The sequence below is a fragment of the Mustelus asterias genome, chromosome 20, assembly GCF_964213995.1.
Source record: "Mustelus asterias chromosome 20, sMusAst1.hap1.1, whole genome shotgun sequence".
Lineage (NCBI taxonomy): Eukaryota > Metazoa > Chordata > Chondrichthyes > Carcharhiniformes > Triakidae > Mustelus > Mustelus asterias.
The window spans coordinates 64136193-64151851 of NC_135820.1; the positions used below are offsets into that span (position 1 = coordinate 64136193).

Genomic DNA, 15659 nt, shown 5'->3' on the forward strand with positions numbered 1-15659 from the left:
AGTGTGAGACAGTGAGTGCCTGTGTGTGTGTGAGAGAGTGTGTGTGACAGTGAGTGCCTGTGTGTGTGTGAGACAGAGTGCCTGTGTGTGTGTGAGACAGTGAGTGCCTGTGTGTGAGAGAGAGTGTGTGAGACAGTGAGTGCCTGTGTGTGAGAGAGTGTGAGACAGTGAGTGCCTGAGTGTGTGAGAGAATGAGTGCCTGTGTGTGAGAGAGAATGTGTGAGACAGTGAGTGCCTGTGTGTGAGACAGGGTGTGAGACAGTGAGTGCCAATGTGTGAGAGAGTGTGTGAGACAGTGACTGCCTGTGTGTGAGAGACTGTGTGAGACAGTGAATGCCTGTGTGTGTGAGAGAGAGAATGTGTGAGACGGTGAGTGCCTGTGTGTGTGGGAGATAGTGAGTGCCTGAGTGGTGTGTGTGTGAGAAAGAGTGTGAGAGACAGTGAGTGATTGTGTGTGAGACAGTGTGAGATAGTGAGTGCCTGTGTGTGTGTGTGAGAATGAGTGCCTGTGTGAGAGAGAGAATGTGTGAGACAGTGAATGCCTGTGTGTGTGTGAGAGAATGTATGAGACAGTGAGTGCCTGTGTGTGTGTGTGAGAATGAGTGCCTGTGTGAGAGAGAGAATGTGTGAGACAGTGAATGCCTGTGTGTGTGTGAGAGAATGTATGAGACAGTGAGTGCCTGTGTGTGTGTGTGAGAGAGTGCCAGTGTGTGAGACAGTGAGTGCCTGTGTGTGAGAGAGTGTGAGACAGTGAGTGCCAGTGTGTAAGAGAGGATGTGTGAGAGAGTGCCAGTGTGTGAGAGAGTGAGGGCGGTACTTCCGGCTATCGGGGGGCTGCGTGAACCGCAGCTTCCTGGGGAATGTGGCAGGCGGATGGTGAGTGGAAAGGGCCTGTGTGTGTGAAAAGTGAAGCCTGGGGTATGGGACTTTCCCTGATAGCCAAGCTGCCAGTCCCTCACTCGGCAGCTCTCTGTCTTGTTGCTGTGATTTCTTTCCGATAAGCGGGAACTCTGTGGCCCCGAGAGCGGCACAAGCTGAAGCGGCGACACATTGTTGCGGGAATCTGGCTACTTTGTCACCAGTTTAGAAACAGGAGTGTGTGGGGCTGCGGCTAAATGTTACAGCTCAGGACTTCTTACTCTAAATGTGTACTGCCTGCAAACCCAAGCTTCTGTCTGCTTTCCGAAGTTTCAATTCATGTTTCAAAGGGAATGTTGAAGCTACAGTTTAGAGGGTGGATTGTGTGTCTGGGTGTGGGCGCTAGGAGGCCGTAAGGAGTTTGAAGATTGATTCACGAGTATGATGCTAGAAATGATTAAGCACAGTTTGGAGCAGCCTTCAGATAGTTAGATTATTTATACTGCTGTACAACAATCCACTGGGAATCAGGGTTGTGATTGAGTAGGGAAAGATTATTTTGATTGGGGAGTGAAGGGTCATCAAGTTAAAATTGTCATTAGGAATGAAGTGGTGGGGGAATGTTCTGAGAGATGTTTTTATGCAAAGTGACTTGCATAGGGCATGGAATGCTTTGTTGGAGGGATCAGCTGAGTATATATATATATGTATAATACAAAATACTGTAGACGCTGGGGTCAGAAACAACAGAAAATGCTGGAAAATCTTAGTGGGTCTGACAGCATCTGTGGAGAGAGAACAAGAGCCAACGTTTCAAGTCCAGGTGGAAGCTGAAGAACCTTTGGGGGGAGAGTATGGCTTAGTTTTCAATTGTTGTAACAAGGAGTCGAATAGCTGTCTTCTGTGTTGTAAGCTTTTTCATTATCTTCATTGACATTTATCTTAAATCGCTTATGTTCGTGTTAGAATTTATCCACATATAAAATATCAACAAACCCCCACTATGCCCACCATGTACAAACAGGACAAATAAGAAATAAAAGCATGGAGAGGATTAAGTTGCCTAGGCTCTGTTGCCAAATTACCAGCGTTTGGGAGTTGCGGATTGAACACTTGTGTGTCTGGTGGGTTTGACAGTTGAAGAATGAGGATGAAACAGGCAGGCAGCTACAGCACTGCGTGTAGTAGCATAATTATATAATAGGAAGTGAGGGGAATGCATTTTGTGATAGTCAGGATGCAAGATAGAGAAGAAGCACTGTTAGGATTGAATCCGGAAAGGTTTACTTATCGTCCCAATATGTTTCAAGGTGCTTTGCTTCATCCCAAAAGTAATTTGTTTAAAAATTGTAACAGATGTAACCTGCATCGTACCATGTTGTATCTGTTTTCCACCTATCCTCCTCAAAGCAAATTTTAACATAATCACCACCTTAGACACATTTTAGTGTAAATTCAAAGTTGGGATTCTGACCTGACTCCAGAGTATACAGGGGTGAGGGATGAGGGGTGGGGGATGAGGGGTGGGGGATGGGGGCAGTCTTCTGCCACTTTGCTTTGGCACTACTTAGATACTTACATGAATGGGAGTAGGCCATCCTGTCTCTTAAGCCTGATTCATCGAGATCATGGCTAACCTTAACTTTATGCCTCTGCTTTGGTTCCTTATCCCTTATGATCGGGCCCTGGACCAGAAATCCCAAATTACATTAGGAAGCCAGTCTCGAGCCCAATTTTTCTGTTGCGGCATAAATGTGTGGATAGGATGCTTCACTCCAGCAGTAATTCCGCTAAAAATTAGGGATTTTTTATATTAAAACAAACTTTATTTAATAACACAGCCTAAGTATAACTTTAACAAAACGAAGCAGCATAACAGTTGAACAATAGTGAAAACATGAAAGGGAACACTTTTAATTTCTAATTTATCACTGTTTCAGTTCCAAATAAGCAACATTCTCTTACAGACTTAAAATTCCACTTTAAATTCCACTAGAGAATTCTAGAACCAGGGTCATAGATTCAAGATAAGTAACAGTAGGTGTAAAGGGGACATGAGGATGAATTTTTTTATGCAGAGAGCGATGGCTGTCTGGAATTCGCTGCACAAGTTCGTGGTAGAGGCAGGGACCCGAAACTCTTTTTAAAAAGTACCTGGATCTGCACCTTCATTGCTGTAAGGTACACGGCTATGGCTGGGTGCAGAAAGGTGGAAATAGAAAGAGCACCTAGGTGTCCTTGGGCTGGCATGGACAAGATGGGTTGAATTGCCTCCTCCTGCGCTATAACTTTACTATGGTTCTAAATACAGTTAGCAACCATAAGTTTCAGAGCAGTTTACAGACCTCTGCATTAAACAAATCCCACCCAGACCTGAAAACTGCTTTTCTCTGCTCCACACCTAGCTCCTTCCATTAACCACATCACATGACCCTGTCAATCAACCTAATCAAAAACCCCAGGGGAAATCTTCATCTATGAACAAAAATCCATTAGCTCTCTCCTAAGTAAGCACTATGTGGCTAAAATGAGTAATTATCTTGCTCTTCCAGCACCTGAGCTGCATTCCCTCCAGACATACCAACTACCTTTGGAAGAAAAACAGAATTTTAAAACCTTCCCCTTAAACATAAAAAAACAATAGCAACTACTATCATCACACTTAATACCTTTGGCTAGCAATAATCCATTGATCTCAGATTTAAAACAAGTGAAGAGGGTACTTGGCAGAGCACATACTTCTGTCACACGGTGCTAACTTGACATTAAACTATTATTACATTTATACACTTCCAGCTGATCTTTTGTCCTATAAATGCTGGTAGAATTTATAATCAGGGGTTCTTCACTATTCCAGATGTATTATTGATGCTCTGAAACGGAAAAGCTGAAAAAAGAAATCTTTAAGAGCTTTCATCTCACTGAGGAGGCTTCAGGCCAATCCACATCCAACAGCCTGCTCTGAAAACTCTGCTCACATTTTGACAGCTGTGAAAAATTGTACAACAGTAGCAAACAGAATCCACATAATTCTAAACCAACATCATTCTAAATAAAACAATAAAGTCCAAATGACGCGCTGGTGAGGTGCATTGGCCATACTAAATTCTCCCTCAGTGCAGCTGAACAGGCAGCAGAGCATGGCGACTAGGGGATTTTCACAATAACTTCATTTTGCAGTGTTAATGTAAGCCTACTTGTGACACTAATAAATAAACTTAAAAAAAAACTTTTTTAAAAAAAGTAAATTTGGTCTATCCTAATGTAAAATAAAGCAAGGTCTGCATCCACACCTCTGCCAAAAAAATAATAGTTCTTCCTTGGACCATACCCTATCTGTGTATCAGGTTTTGTTTAAATCTGCCTGTGGGTTTTTGAGATGCATTGTTTGTAGACTAACAGGAGTGAAAACATCACTTCTGCCCATCTTGAGTGGTGGAGGTAATTATTAATAGCATCTATTGCTTTTTACGAGAGTTCGACACTTCTGTCACTGTTTGTGAAGAATTGTATTCTAATTGCTCACCTGAAAGACCCGGTCATTTTTGTTCAGGCTTGCACCATTAGAAAGAGTTTATTTCCATCAGACCTTCGAACTTTTTTCAAATTTCTAAAAGCTTGATCATCCTTGCATATTTGAGAAATACAACCCTAGTTGATGTAAGTTCTCTTGGTAATCTAACCCGTGGAGCCTTACTAATGTTCCAGTGAATCTGTGAAGCTATCCTTCCAAGGCCAATATATCCTTTCCTAGCACTGTGCACAGTACCCTCAGGGCTTTGAAGAATTGTGGCAAATCATCCTCCCCTTTATATTCTATCTCTCCCACTATAAAGGCTGCAGTCCTTTAACCCTTTTGATATTTTTGAACCTGACAATTGCATTTTAATGACCTGTGCACATGGATCCCTAAATTCCTTTGAAAATCCATTCTTCCACCATTCAAATTACATTCCGGTCTATCCGTTGGTCTCAAAATGGATGATTCACACTTGTCTGTGTTGCAATCCACCTGCCACAACTTTGCCCACCTTAATTTATCAAAGTATTTTACTTTGTGTAGCTAGAAGCATAAATTTACTGTGGCACCATTCTGTGTCATTGGCAACCTCGAATATTTGGTTCCGTATTGTGTTATGCAAGTCATCTCTAATATAGTGAATAGGTGATCCCGCAACACAGATTTTTGCGGCACACCACTTGTTACTTCTTTCCAATTCAACTATGTATCCACTGCCAGTTTAGCCAAAAACTTAACCAGGCTAAAAAAAAACTGCTTTCAAATCCATGGATTTTAATTTTAGCTTTTGTTCCTTCTATTTAGAACCTTGTCAAATTTATTCTGGACGTCCAAGTAAACGACATCCATTGGTATTCCTCTGTCTACCACTTCATTTTTTTTTCCTCAAAAAATTCGATTAGATCAGTGGTTCCCAAACTTTTTTCACTGGGCCGCACTTTCGGAATAAAAATTTGCTTGCTCCACACCGAATTTTTTATTGATAAGAAATACATTCAAAAACAAAAAAAAACAACTAGCAGTGCTTGATTCATAACATAGAACACAACTACTTTATAATATGATCATGGGACATCCAGAAAGTATAAAACAATGCAGCTACATAAAAACATGATTCATTCCCAAAATATACTTGTAGACGAGCCTCTTACACATGTAACCTTAAGTAAGTATACAAACTCAATGAGAGGTGTGAGCTTGTTTTTGTCGGGTAATCTCATTTATATTAGGTCTAATTTGAGACAACCAAACTCTCATCTCCTCATCAACACAAAAAAACACTTTTCTGGTCTTCGATATTTGTCAGAGCTGAAAATCCGTTTTCACAACTGTGGAGAACTGTAGAAGAATAGCTAATGCTCTTGAAGAGATGCGTGGATACTGTTTCTGGTTGTATATCCAAAAAGAGTCCAGTGGCATACTCCCGTGTTTCATTTTCAAGGTGCGATCACTCAAAATGCAGGCCATTTCCTCCTCCTCCTCATCCAATGTCAGACCTGAACAGCTGGAATTCGCAAAGGGGTCTCTAACCCAGTCGGATTTTTCTGTAGACAACGATGGGAAGTAATGATCAATCTTTTCTACCAGTGTTGCAAGATGTTCCTGTATGAGGCCGTACAATTCATTGCTTGTTTTAAAACTTTTTACCAGTGGGAACATTTCGAGGTTATGTTGCATCGCTCTTTCGAGCCAGAGCTGAAGCTTTGTTTTGAATGCAGTTAGTTTGTCTGTAGTTGTGAGGATATTGTCATCGCGGCCTTGCATACTGACATTGAAAAGATATCGGCCAAATATGCCAGCTTTGCACACCAGTCATTGTCATCCAGTTGGTGGTACAATGGGTTCCCTTCTTGTTCCAAAAATTCTCTTAATTCATTCTTCAGTTCCAACACCCGATTTAAAACTTTTCCGCGGGACATCCAGTGAACCTCTGAGTGCAGAATTAGGATTGATGTTTTGATACCATGTCTTTGCAGAGTTGAGCAAATAACCGCGCCTTTAGTGGTTTTGCTTTGGTGAAGTTCACAATGCGCACAGTCTGATCTAGAACCAACTTCAAATCAGCTCTTGGTGATTAATGCCTCTCTGTGTAAAAAACAGTGAGTTGATATTACATCTGGATTTTTCTGTTTGATGAGTGCCGCCAAGCCTCTCACATTCCCTATCATACATGGTGCTCCATCCATACAAATTCCAATACAAGAATCCCATGAAATCTCAACTTTTTCCAAATACTCAGACAAGGTTTGGAAAATATCTTGTCCTCTGGTATGTTTTTCAAGTTCCTTGCAAAATAGAAACTGTGTGATTATTCCGTCATTGTGAATGAATCTGATATAGGCAAGCAACTGTGCTTTTCCACTAATGTCAGTCGATTCATCAACTTAAATGGCAAATTTAGAATTCTTCATACTTTCGGAAACACGCTTCTCAATATTAGCTGACATATCAACTATTCTTCTGCGAATTGTATTATCAGACAAAGGGATTTCCATAACTTCTCGCTCAGCATCATCACCAGACAAAGTTTCCACAATCAAGCTGCAGGCAGGCTGAATCAATTTTTCAGCTATTGTATGTGGTTTTGTCTGTTGAGCAATCAATTCAGCCACTTGGTAAGATACAATCTGCATCTTATCTGACTGTCATTCGTTTTTCGAAATATGATCGTTGGCATTTCTGCTGTTCCAAAAGCCTTTCAAAATATTGAACATCCTTGTTTGCCATATATTGTCGACAAACTTTCTTTTTTGGAGGTAATTATAGACCGGTTAATCTTACTTCGGTGGTTGGTAAATTGATGGAAAAGGTCCTTAGGGATGGGATTTACGACCATTTAGAAAGATGCGGATTAATCCGGGATAGTCAGCACGGATTCGTGAAGGGCAAGTCGTGCCTCACAATTTTGATAGAATTTTTTGAGGAGGTAACTAAGTGTGTTGATGAAGGTAGGGCAGTTGATGTCATATACATGGATTTTAGTAAGGCGTTTGATAAGGTCCCCCATGGTCGGCTTATGAGGAAAGTGAGGAGGTGTGGGATAGAGGGAAAGTTGGCCGATTGGATAGGTAACTGGCTGTCTGATCGAAGACAGAGGGTGGTGGTGGATGGAAAATTTTCAGATTGGAGGCAGGTTGCTAGCGGAGTGCCACAGGGATCAGTGCTTGGTCCTCTGCTCTTTGTGATTTTTATTAATGACTTAGAGGAGGGGGCTGAAGGGTGGATCAGTAAATTTGCTGATGACACCAAGATTGGTGGAGTAATGGATGGGGTGGAGGGCTGTTGTAGGCTGCAAAGAGACATAGATAGGATGCAAAGCTGGGCTGAAAAATGGCAAATGGAGTTTAACCCTGATAAATGTGAGGTGATTCATTTTGGTAGGACTAATTTAAATGTGGATTACAGGGTCAAAGGTAGGGTTCTGAAGACTGTGGAGGAACAGAGAGATCTTGGGGTCCATATCCACAGATCTCTAAAGGTTGCCGCTCAAGTGGATAGAGCTGTGAAGAAGGCCTATAGTGTGTTAGCTTTTATTAACAGGGGGTTGGAGTTTAAGAGCCGTGGGGTTATGCTGCAACTGTACAGGCCCTTGGTGAGACCACATTTGGAATATTGTGTGCAGTTCTGGTCACCTCACTATAAGAAGGATGTGGAAGCGCTGGAAAGAGTGCAGAGGAGATTTACCAGGATGCTGCCTGGTTTGGAGGGTAGGTCTTATGAGGAAAGGTTGAGGGAGCTAGGGCTGTTCTCTCTGGAGCGGAGGAGGCTGAGGGGAGACTTAATAGAGATTTATAAAATGATGAAGGGGATAGATAGAGTGAACGTTCAAAGATTATTTCCTCGGGTGGATGGAGCTATTACAAGGGGGCATAACTATAGGGTTCATGGTGGGAGATACAGGAAGGATATCAGAGGTAGGTTCTTTACGCAGAGAGTGGTTGGGGTGTGGAATGGACTGCCTGCAGTGATAGTGGAGTCAGACACTTTAGGAACATTTAAGCGGTTATTAGATAGGCACATGGAGCACACCAGGATGATAGGGAGTGGGATAGCTTGATCTTGGTTTCAGATAAAGCTCGGCACAACATCGTGGGCCGAAGGGCCTGTTCTGTGCTGTACTGTTCCATGTTCTATGTTTGCTTGGGCCTTCTACTGGTGTAGAATTAAATGACTTCTTCAGCACTCAGTTTGAACGGCGATTCTAGATCACAACATGGACTCGGATCGTCCTCAGCATCACTTGATACTCTTGCACTCACTTTGAAAAAATATCTATCCATGTTCAAATGTTTCTTTGATTGTCCTTGAATCTTCCCACCACACTTGCCATCCTCTCTCGCCGCACCAGTGTGGCGCGCTGCACCCTTTGGGAACCACTGGATTAGATTATTCAGACAAAAGTATGTTGGCTCTCTCTAATCAATGCTCAATGCTTAACTTCACCGGACTAGATGTTAAACCATCAAGTCCATAATTTTCTGTTTTATTTCTCTCACTTTCCTCAAATAATGGAATTATATTTGCACTTTGAAACTGACCAATTCAACTACTGCCAGCTGCAATACCTAAAGGTTTAAAATTTAACTGCAGACAGAAGAGTTCTGTGTTTGTCTTGAAGCACATGTATGTGTGTGCTGCTGTCTTCTGGGCCACCTGAGTGAAGTTTGAATGAAATCTAATGATTTCATACCAATAATTGTAATATAAACAACCAGACTTTGGTGCAATTATCTGATTAATCCATTGAATCTCTACAGTATAGAAGGAGGCCATTTGGCTCATTGGGTGTGTACCAACCACAATCCCACCCAGGCTCTATTCCCACAACCCCACGCATTTACCCTGTTAATCCCTCTGACACGAGGGTCAATTTAGCATGGCCAATCAACTTAACTCACACATCTTTGGACTGTGGAGGAAACCCAACGGGAAGAATGTGCAAACTCCACACAGACAGTGATCCGACCCTGGCACTGTGAGGCAGCAGTGCTAACCACTGTGCCGTCCTGATCAGACATGTATTTTTATCTCTATGGTATATTGCATGGGAACTGTGTTGTCTCTAAAATCAATTTGACATAACCAATGGATGTATGTGAAATCTTTCTACCTGTACTTGGTCTGCCAGTGCTATAAGACCCCACTAATGACAGGGATTGGATTTTCTTTCCTTGTAATGGCGATAGCAGAGAAACACTTGTGGAGATTCCAGACCTATTCTGGTGATGTCCAGACAGGCCAGTAAGTAATGCAGGACTGAATGGTCAGACTGAGAACTGGATTTATGTCAAAGATTCATGAAAAAGATTATGTCCAGTGGTTGTGTCAGTTTGCCAATGGTGACACTGCTATCTTTGTCAAATGTTTGGTTACATGTCCCTGATCACTTTAGTGTTTCTGTTTCACACAAATCCCAAAATTGTAGTGTTAATTATGGAGTTAGGGGCTGATCTGACTCTGGAACAAAGCAAAATGAGACTCCCTCCTGCAAGCAATAGTCTCACACTACTTCAGTTTAACACTAAAGTGTTTGGAAAAGCAGTTACATTTCCTAGCATTATCCTTCAATTTTGTGTTTCTTTCTCAATATTTAAGTGATAGAACAAATAAAAGTTTGTAGCCAGCAAATCGGGAAATCAGCAAAAGGAAATGTTTCAAATTCCATGCAAAGCAAAACACGCAGTCACACCTTTCCGATTTGTTTGTGAAATCTTTCAATTTTCTCCAATGTTAATGTCCCAAACCATTTTCAACTTGGGGTGCATTCTCCATCACTGCATCATTCCTTATTGGATGTCCTTAGTTCTAACGCATTTCCAACACATTTCAGCCAGCCACTTTTTATCATTAACACTTGGTTCCACTTTTGATACACAATGTTCTCCTTTCTGTGTCACTTCAGGTTATTGTATTTCAAGAGAGATGATGTGACACCTGGATAGGAACTGTTCATTCTGCTCTTTCATTATTATGTTCTTGGGGCTATGGGCTTGCAAGTAATCCCAATTTACAAATGAAAAGCAGTGTCAGACAGGTCATATCGTGCAAGGAATACCAATACTACACCATTGCCAATTTGAACTTTCTATTGCTTTGCAACTCTTGCATAACGACTTGGCAGACGGATTGGCCCATCTGTTGCTGCTGAGCTCTTGAACAGCCAGAGTTCCCCCGAGGACAATTTAATCAAAAACCTTTGCAAAAAGTGCAGCATCGATCACTTTTCTATTAATTTCATAATTTTTCTGAAAGATTTCCCAAAGGCGAAATTTATTTTGAAGTCCTAAAACAGTGACTTCTTTGGCTTATCCACCGGCATCAAATAAGAGAGGCGTGGGGTCGTTTACACGCGACAGTGTTTAGATTTGGCTACAGAATAAATTACTTGAGACAAGATACACGAGTTTATGATATTTGTACTTGTAAGCTTCTGAAATCAAAATGTACATTGGAAATTCAACAAATTAAACTGTGCACTTTTATTGTTTCGTTTCACCTCAGTTGGATGGACTGACTCTCTATGTTGGCAAGTAAGACAGATGCGACATGGACAAGGATATTCAATTTTGCAAGTGCTACTAGATGGTTCACTTTTAAACTGTTGTTGCTGAAATTATCTCCCTCAAGTGCCAGTTTCAGTTATCTCTAAGCAGTTTTTCTACCTCTGCACTGCAATGGAAATGGCCATCTTAATAATGTGCTTCCTGGTAGTCAGGGCTCGATGTAATCCCAGTGTGAGCTTCTTTTAAGGTTATGACAGCTAATTATTCTACATCAGGGTTCTAGCAAGTAATCAGGAGAGGCAATGATGTTGTGCTATTGTTGCTGGATTACTAATCCAGGGACGCAGGGTAATAAGAACTAGGAACAGGAATAGGCAATTCGGTCCCACGAGCGTGCACTATCATTCAATATGATCATGGCTGATGTTGTCTCAGCCTCAGCTCCATTCTCCTGCCTCTTGTCCGCAACCCTCTATGAATTAAAAACCTGTCCATCTCCTCCAATTTACTCAATGTCCTGGCATCCACCGCATTTTGGGGTAGTGAATTCCAAAGATTCACGACCCTTTGAGAGAAGTAGTTTCTCCAGGGACCCTAGTTTGAATAGTGCCGTGGCAGATGGCGAAATTTAAATTCGATAAAAATCAGGAATTAAAAGTCCAATGATGAACATGAAATCCTTGATGATTGTCGTAAAAACCCATCTGGTTCACTAATTTCCTTTTGGGGAAGGAACTTTGCCATATTTAACTGGCCTAGCCTACATGTGACTCCAGAACCACAGCAGTGTGGTTGACTTTAAAAATGCCCTCTGAAATAGCCACTCAGTTCAAGGGTCATTAGGGATGGGCAATAAATGCTGATCCAGCCAATGATACTCACATGTCGTTAGTGAATTGCTAAAGATTAAATCTGAAAAAGAAGACACAAGGTAAAGAAATGTGCACATGCAAAATGGATGAAAACTTATACTCCTGCATTAAAATGGCCGCAGGTGTATCTCCAATGCTGTGAAGGGCACAGTTGTTGTATCTTAGACTGAAACGCAGTACTTAATCTACAGTCCATTCTAGTGCCGACGGAAGATCTCTGATTGTTACGCTGGCCACCAAAGAGAACTACTCCCCTTGGGCGAGGACATTTATTTCATTCTCTGAGTCAGTCAGATAGATTTGGGAGAAGACCCAGGATGGTTGCTCCTTTATCAGGCCAAAGAAAAGAACTGTTTTTAAGAGTTAACCATCAAGTCGAATGCTGGTGAGAGTCAACCACACTACTGTGGTTCTGAAGTCACATGTGGGCTAGACCAGGTGAGGACACAAGATTTTCTTCCCAAAGGGGAATTGGTGAACCAGCTGGGTTGTTACGACAATCGACAATGGTTTCATGGTCATCACTAGACTTTGAAATTCCTGATTTTTATTGAATGCGGGTGAGAGCAGCTTCACTCTGAAGAAACAAAGCTTGTGGAAAGTAAAAGACCAAGAAGTCATCGCCAATGTGTGTCTTGCTACCAAAAGTCCATTCAATAGTGCTGAGAAGGTTGAGTGAAGGGATTTCATTTGAAAGGACATTAGAAGATTCACCCTGTAAGGGATCTCAGGAGGAGCTTGGGCCTTTGCTGTTTGTAATAAATATAAATGATTTGGAGGAAAATGTAACTGGATTGATTAGTAAGTTTGCGGACGACACAAAGGTTGGTGGATTTGCGGATAGCGATGAGGACCATCAGAGGATACAGCAGGATATAAATCAGTTGGAGACTTGGGCCGAGAGATGGCAGATGGAGTTTAATCTGGACAAATGTGAGGTCATGCATAATACAGATCGGAAATATACAGTAAATGGCAGAATCCTTAAGAGTATTGATAGGCAAAGGGATCTGGGTGTACAGGTACACAGGTCACTGAAAGTGGCAATGCAGGTGGAGAAGGTAGTCAAGAAGGCATACGGCATGCTTGCCTTCATCGGCCAGGGCATTGAGTTTAGTTCATGTTGATTTTAGTTTATTTATTACAGTAAAAGTCTTAAAATTTGAATAATTCTTGTGCAATTCCTTTGAGTTGATGACTGGGGATTTCATATCTTTTTAAAGAAGTTATTGGTCTCTGCAGAGATAGTAACAGGAGGCATAGTGGTTATACTACTGGACCTGCAATGATCTGGAGGCCTGAATTTGAAATCCACCGTGACAGCTGGAGAATTTAATTTCAGTTCATTAAATAAATTCAGATTTTTTAAAAAATAGCATCGGTAATAAGACCATACAACTATGGATTGTTGTTTTTAAATAAAAAAAACCTCCTGATTTTCTAATGTGCTTAAAGGCAGGAAATCTGCTACCATTACCCAATCTGGTCTATATGTGACTCCAGACTTGCAGCAATGCCCTTGATGATCTATTTAAGGCTTTGTCCAGTCCCTCTGAAATGGTCGAACAAGCCAATCAGTTGTATCAAAACCACTATTAAAATACTTTAGAAATAGGATATAAAATCTGACCTTGTCAGTGATGTCCACATCCTGTGATTTTAAATTTTAAAATATTTCCAAATGGATCAAGAATTTCCTATTTTCAGAGAAAAAGTTGTATTGGAATTTTCTTTTTGAATCAAATAAAATGTTTGCTGCTCTTTTGGATATCTGAGTAGATGGATGAGCGCTTTTTCTGAATTGGAGTGTTATCCATTCAGAGTGCCAATTGCAAACGTGGATGTGAGCTACCAATGCTTTTTTTGTCCATTTGGACAGACCAGTTATAAAGTTACCTCTAAAGTGTACGAGAGAGAAGGCTTGAAGTTAATACTGGGTTTTCAACCTTTTGGAAATGCCAGCACACTCTCCTTCAGGAACCCTCGCAAATGTTTATGCGTTCCCATATGTTCCTATTTAATGTTTCCTATGTAACATTTAATAGTCAACGTTGATTCAAGGTTACTGAAAGGTGTTTTCTTTTATTAACACGTAGCAACACAATCAATAGACCATTAAGTCAATAAAAGGAAAGGTGAAGCGATGGGCAATAAATCCTGGCCAGCCAGCGACACCCACGTCCCACGAATGAATAATAATAAACAAAGAAACCTGGTAACTATCGACTGAGCTTCGTTGAGGTCCAGGGATCCCAATTTGAAAATGTATACGTTGACTGAGAACAGTATATTTTGAAACAGTGAATTTTAAATGAACTGATGGATTATGGATTCTACAAATGTTAGATCACGTTCATTAACCATTTATCATTTAACTATCTGTTTTCTGAATTTCCCCCCTCAGGTACGTAACGTGGCAGAATAAAAGTAAAATATTAGAAATCTTAACAGCCGCCGGAAAGACGCATTGTAATTCTACAGTGGAAGAATGGCTACAGAGTTTGATCTGTCTCCTCCAGAAATACCAGAACCTACCTTATTTGACAACATCCTCCGTTATGGCTTGTTCCTAGGGGCAATTTTCCAGATAATCTGCATTTTGTCTATCTTATTACCCTCTTCTAAATCACCAGAGCCAGTAAGAACTTACTCATTTTCTTCCTAATTTGAAAAAAGATTATATTCCTGATTTGAAGGCGAGGGAGGAGCCATTATTGGTTGTGTTGGTTGTAGTTGTTGCTTCTTTAAATACAAAATCTTGTATTTAGTTGAAAAATCTCTCAATTTAATGCTTCATCATACAAGTTCCTGATTTATTATCTGGAAATTAAGTATATTTTCATCAGTTTCATTGTGGGAAGCTGATAGAGGCTGTATGAAGGCAGAATGTTTTTTTTGACGATGGGGGTGGGGGAGTTGCCAGAAGTATGTCTGGGTAGGGTTTCTTCCCATTTGTCTGACCCTGCCGTGATCTTGATCCATTTCCTGGCTCCATAGCAGAATTCTTCTATTTCCATTCATTTCTCCACTGGGAGTCCAGCCCTTCTGTGGTGTGGTATTGCAATGGGGTACCATAGTCTCTGAAAGCCGCCTAACTGATTTGGCCAAGAGGTTTCAATTTGATACTGATTGAACCTAGGAGCCAAGTGAAGGGCAGTTGGAAGGGGATATGGGGATAAGGTGGGAAAGTGGAGTTGAGGATTATCAGATCCGTCATGATTTCATTGAATGACAGAGCAGACTCGATGGGCTGAATGGCCTACTTCTGCTCCTATGCCTTATGGTCTTATACAATAGGAGAAAATTCCAAATGTAATCAACTGCTAAACTATACAGATTAAATGCCATCTTTCTGTTGAATAAGGTAACTTCAGTTTTAGCTGATCATTCCTCCACTGTTAAGGAAACGAAAATATGCCATCTGCTGTTATTGCAATTAATTTATTATGCGTCTGAGGACACTCAGTGGGGCAGGATTGGATCACGGCAGTGAAATTGTCTGCAGTGCTCACTATCTGAGCCTAAACTAATGGCATTAGGTGAAGTACCCACTGATGACTGGCATTCGTGAAACTGGATCGTAGCAAAAAAATCATTGCCTTCAGTGAGAAAATTGCTCAGAGTGCAAAAAATAAAAAAAATGAAGGAAGTGAAACATGGGGCAAAAGGAATCTACATAGGCAGCTAGGGAGGAAAGCATGTACTGTCATATTAAAATGACCACAGCGCATTTTTTCCATATTGTGTTCTGTAATTATACAAGCACTATTCATTGCTTGTAGTGGGTGTATTCATGTTAATGTGATTGATCCATTAATTAGAGGGCATTAAAAAGTGTGAAGTGTTAAAACAGAGTCTGCATAAAGTGTTGGAAGACTTAAATTTCCGAACCAAATCTGTTCTAAA

The 15659-nt window shown here is 41.1% G+C and overlaps 1 protein-coding gene across 2 annotated transcripts in view; it reads left to right on the forward strand.

Moving 5' to 3' along the window:
• The first annotated feature begins 809 nt into the window (after positions 1 to 809).
• The window catches only part of manbal (mannosidase beta like), a 60972-nt gene continuing 46122 nt past the window's right edge, over positions 810 to 15659 (forward strand). The window contains exons 1-2 of one of the 2 annotated variants that reach the window (XM_078236698.1): positions 810 to 876; positions 14158 to 14391. In XM_078236698.1, coding sequence (XP_078092824.1) covers positions 14242 to 14391 — 150 coding nt within the window. In that variant the 5' untranslated portion in view covers positions 810 to 876; positions 14158 to 14241. Of the gene's footprint in view, positions 877 to 898; positions 919 to 14157; positions 14392 to 15659 lie in introns of those variants that run through there. The other variant, XM_078236699.1, reaches the window with a different exon arrangement.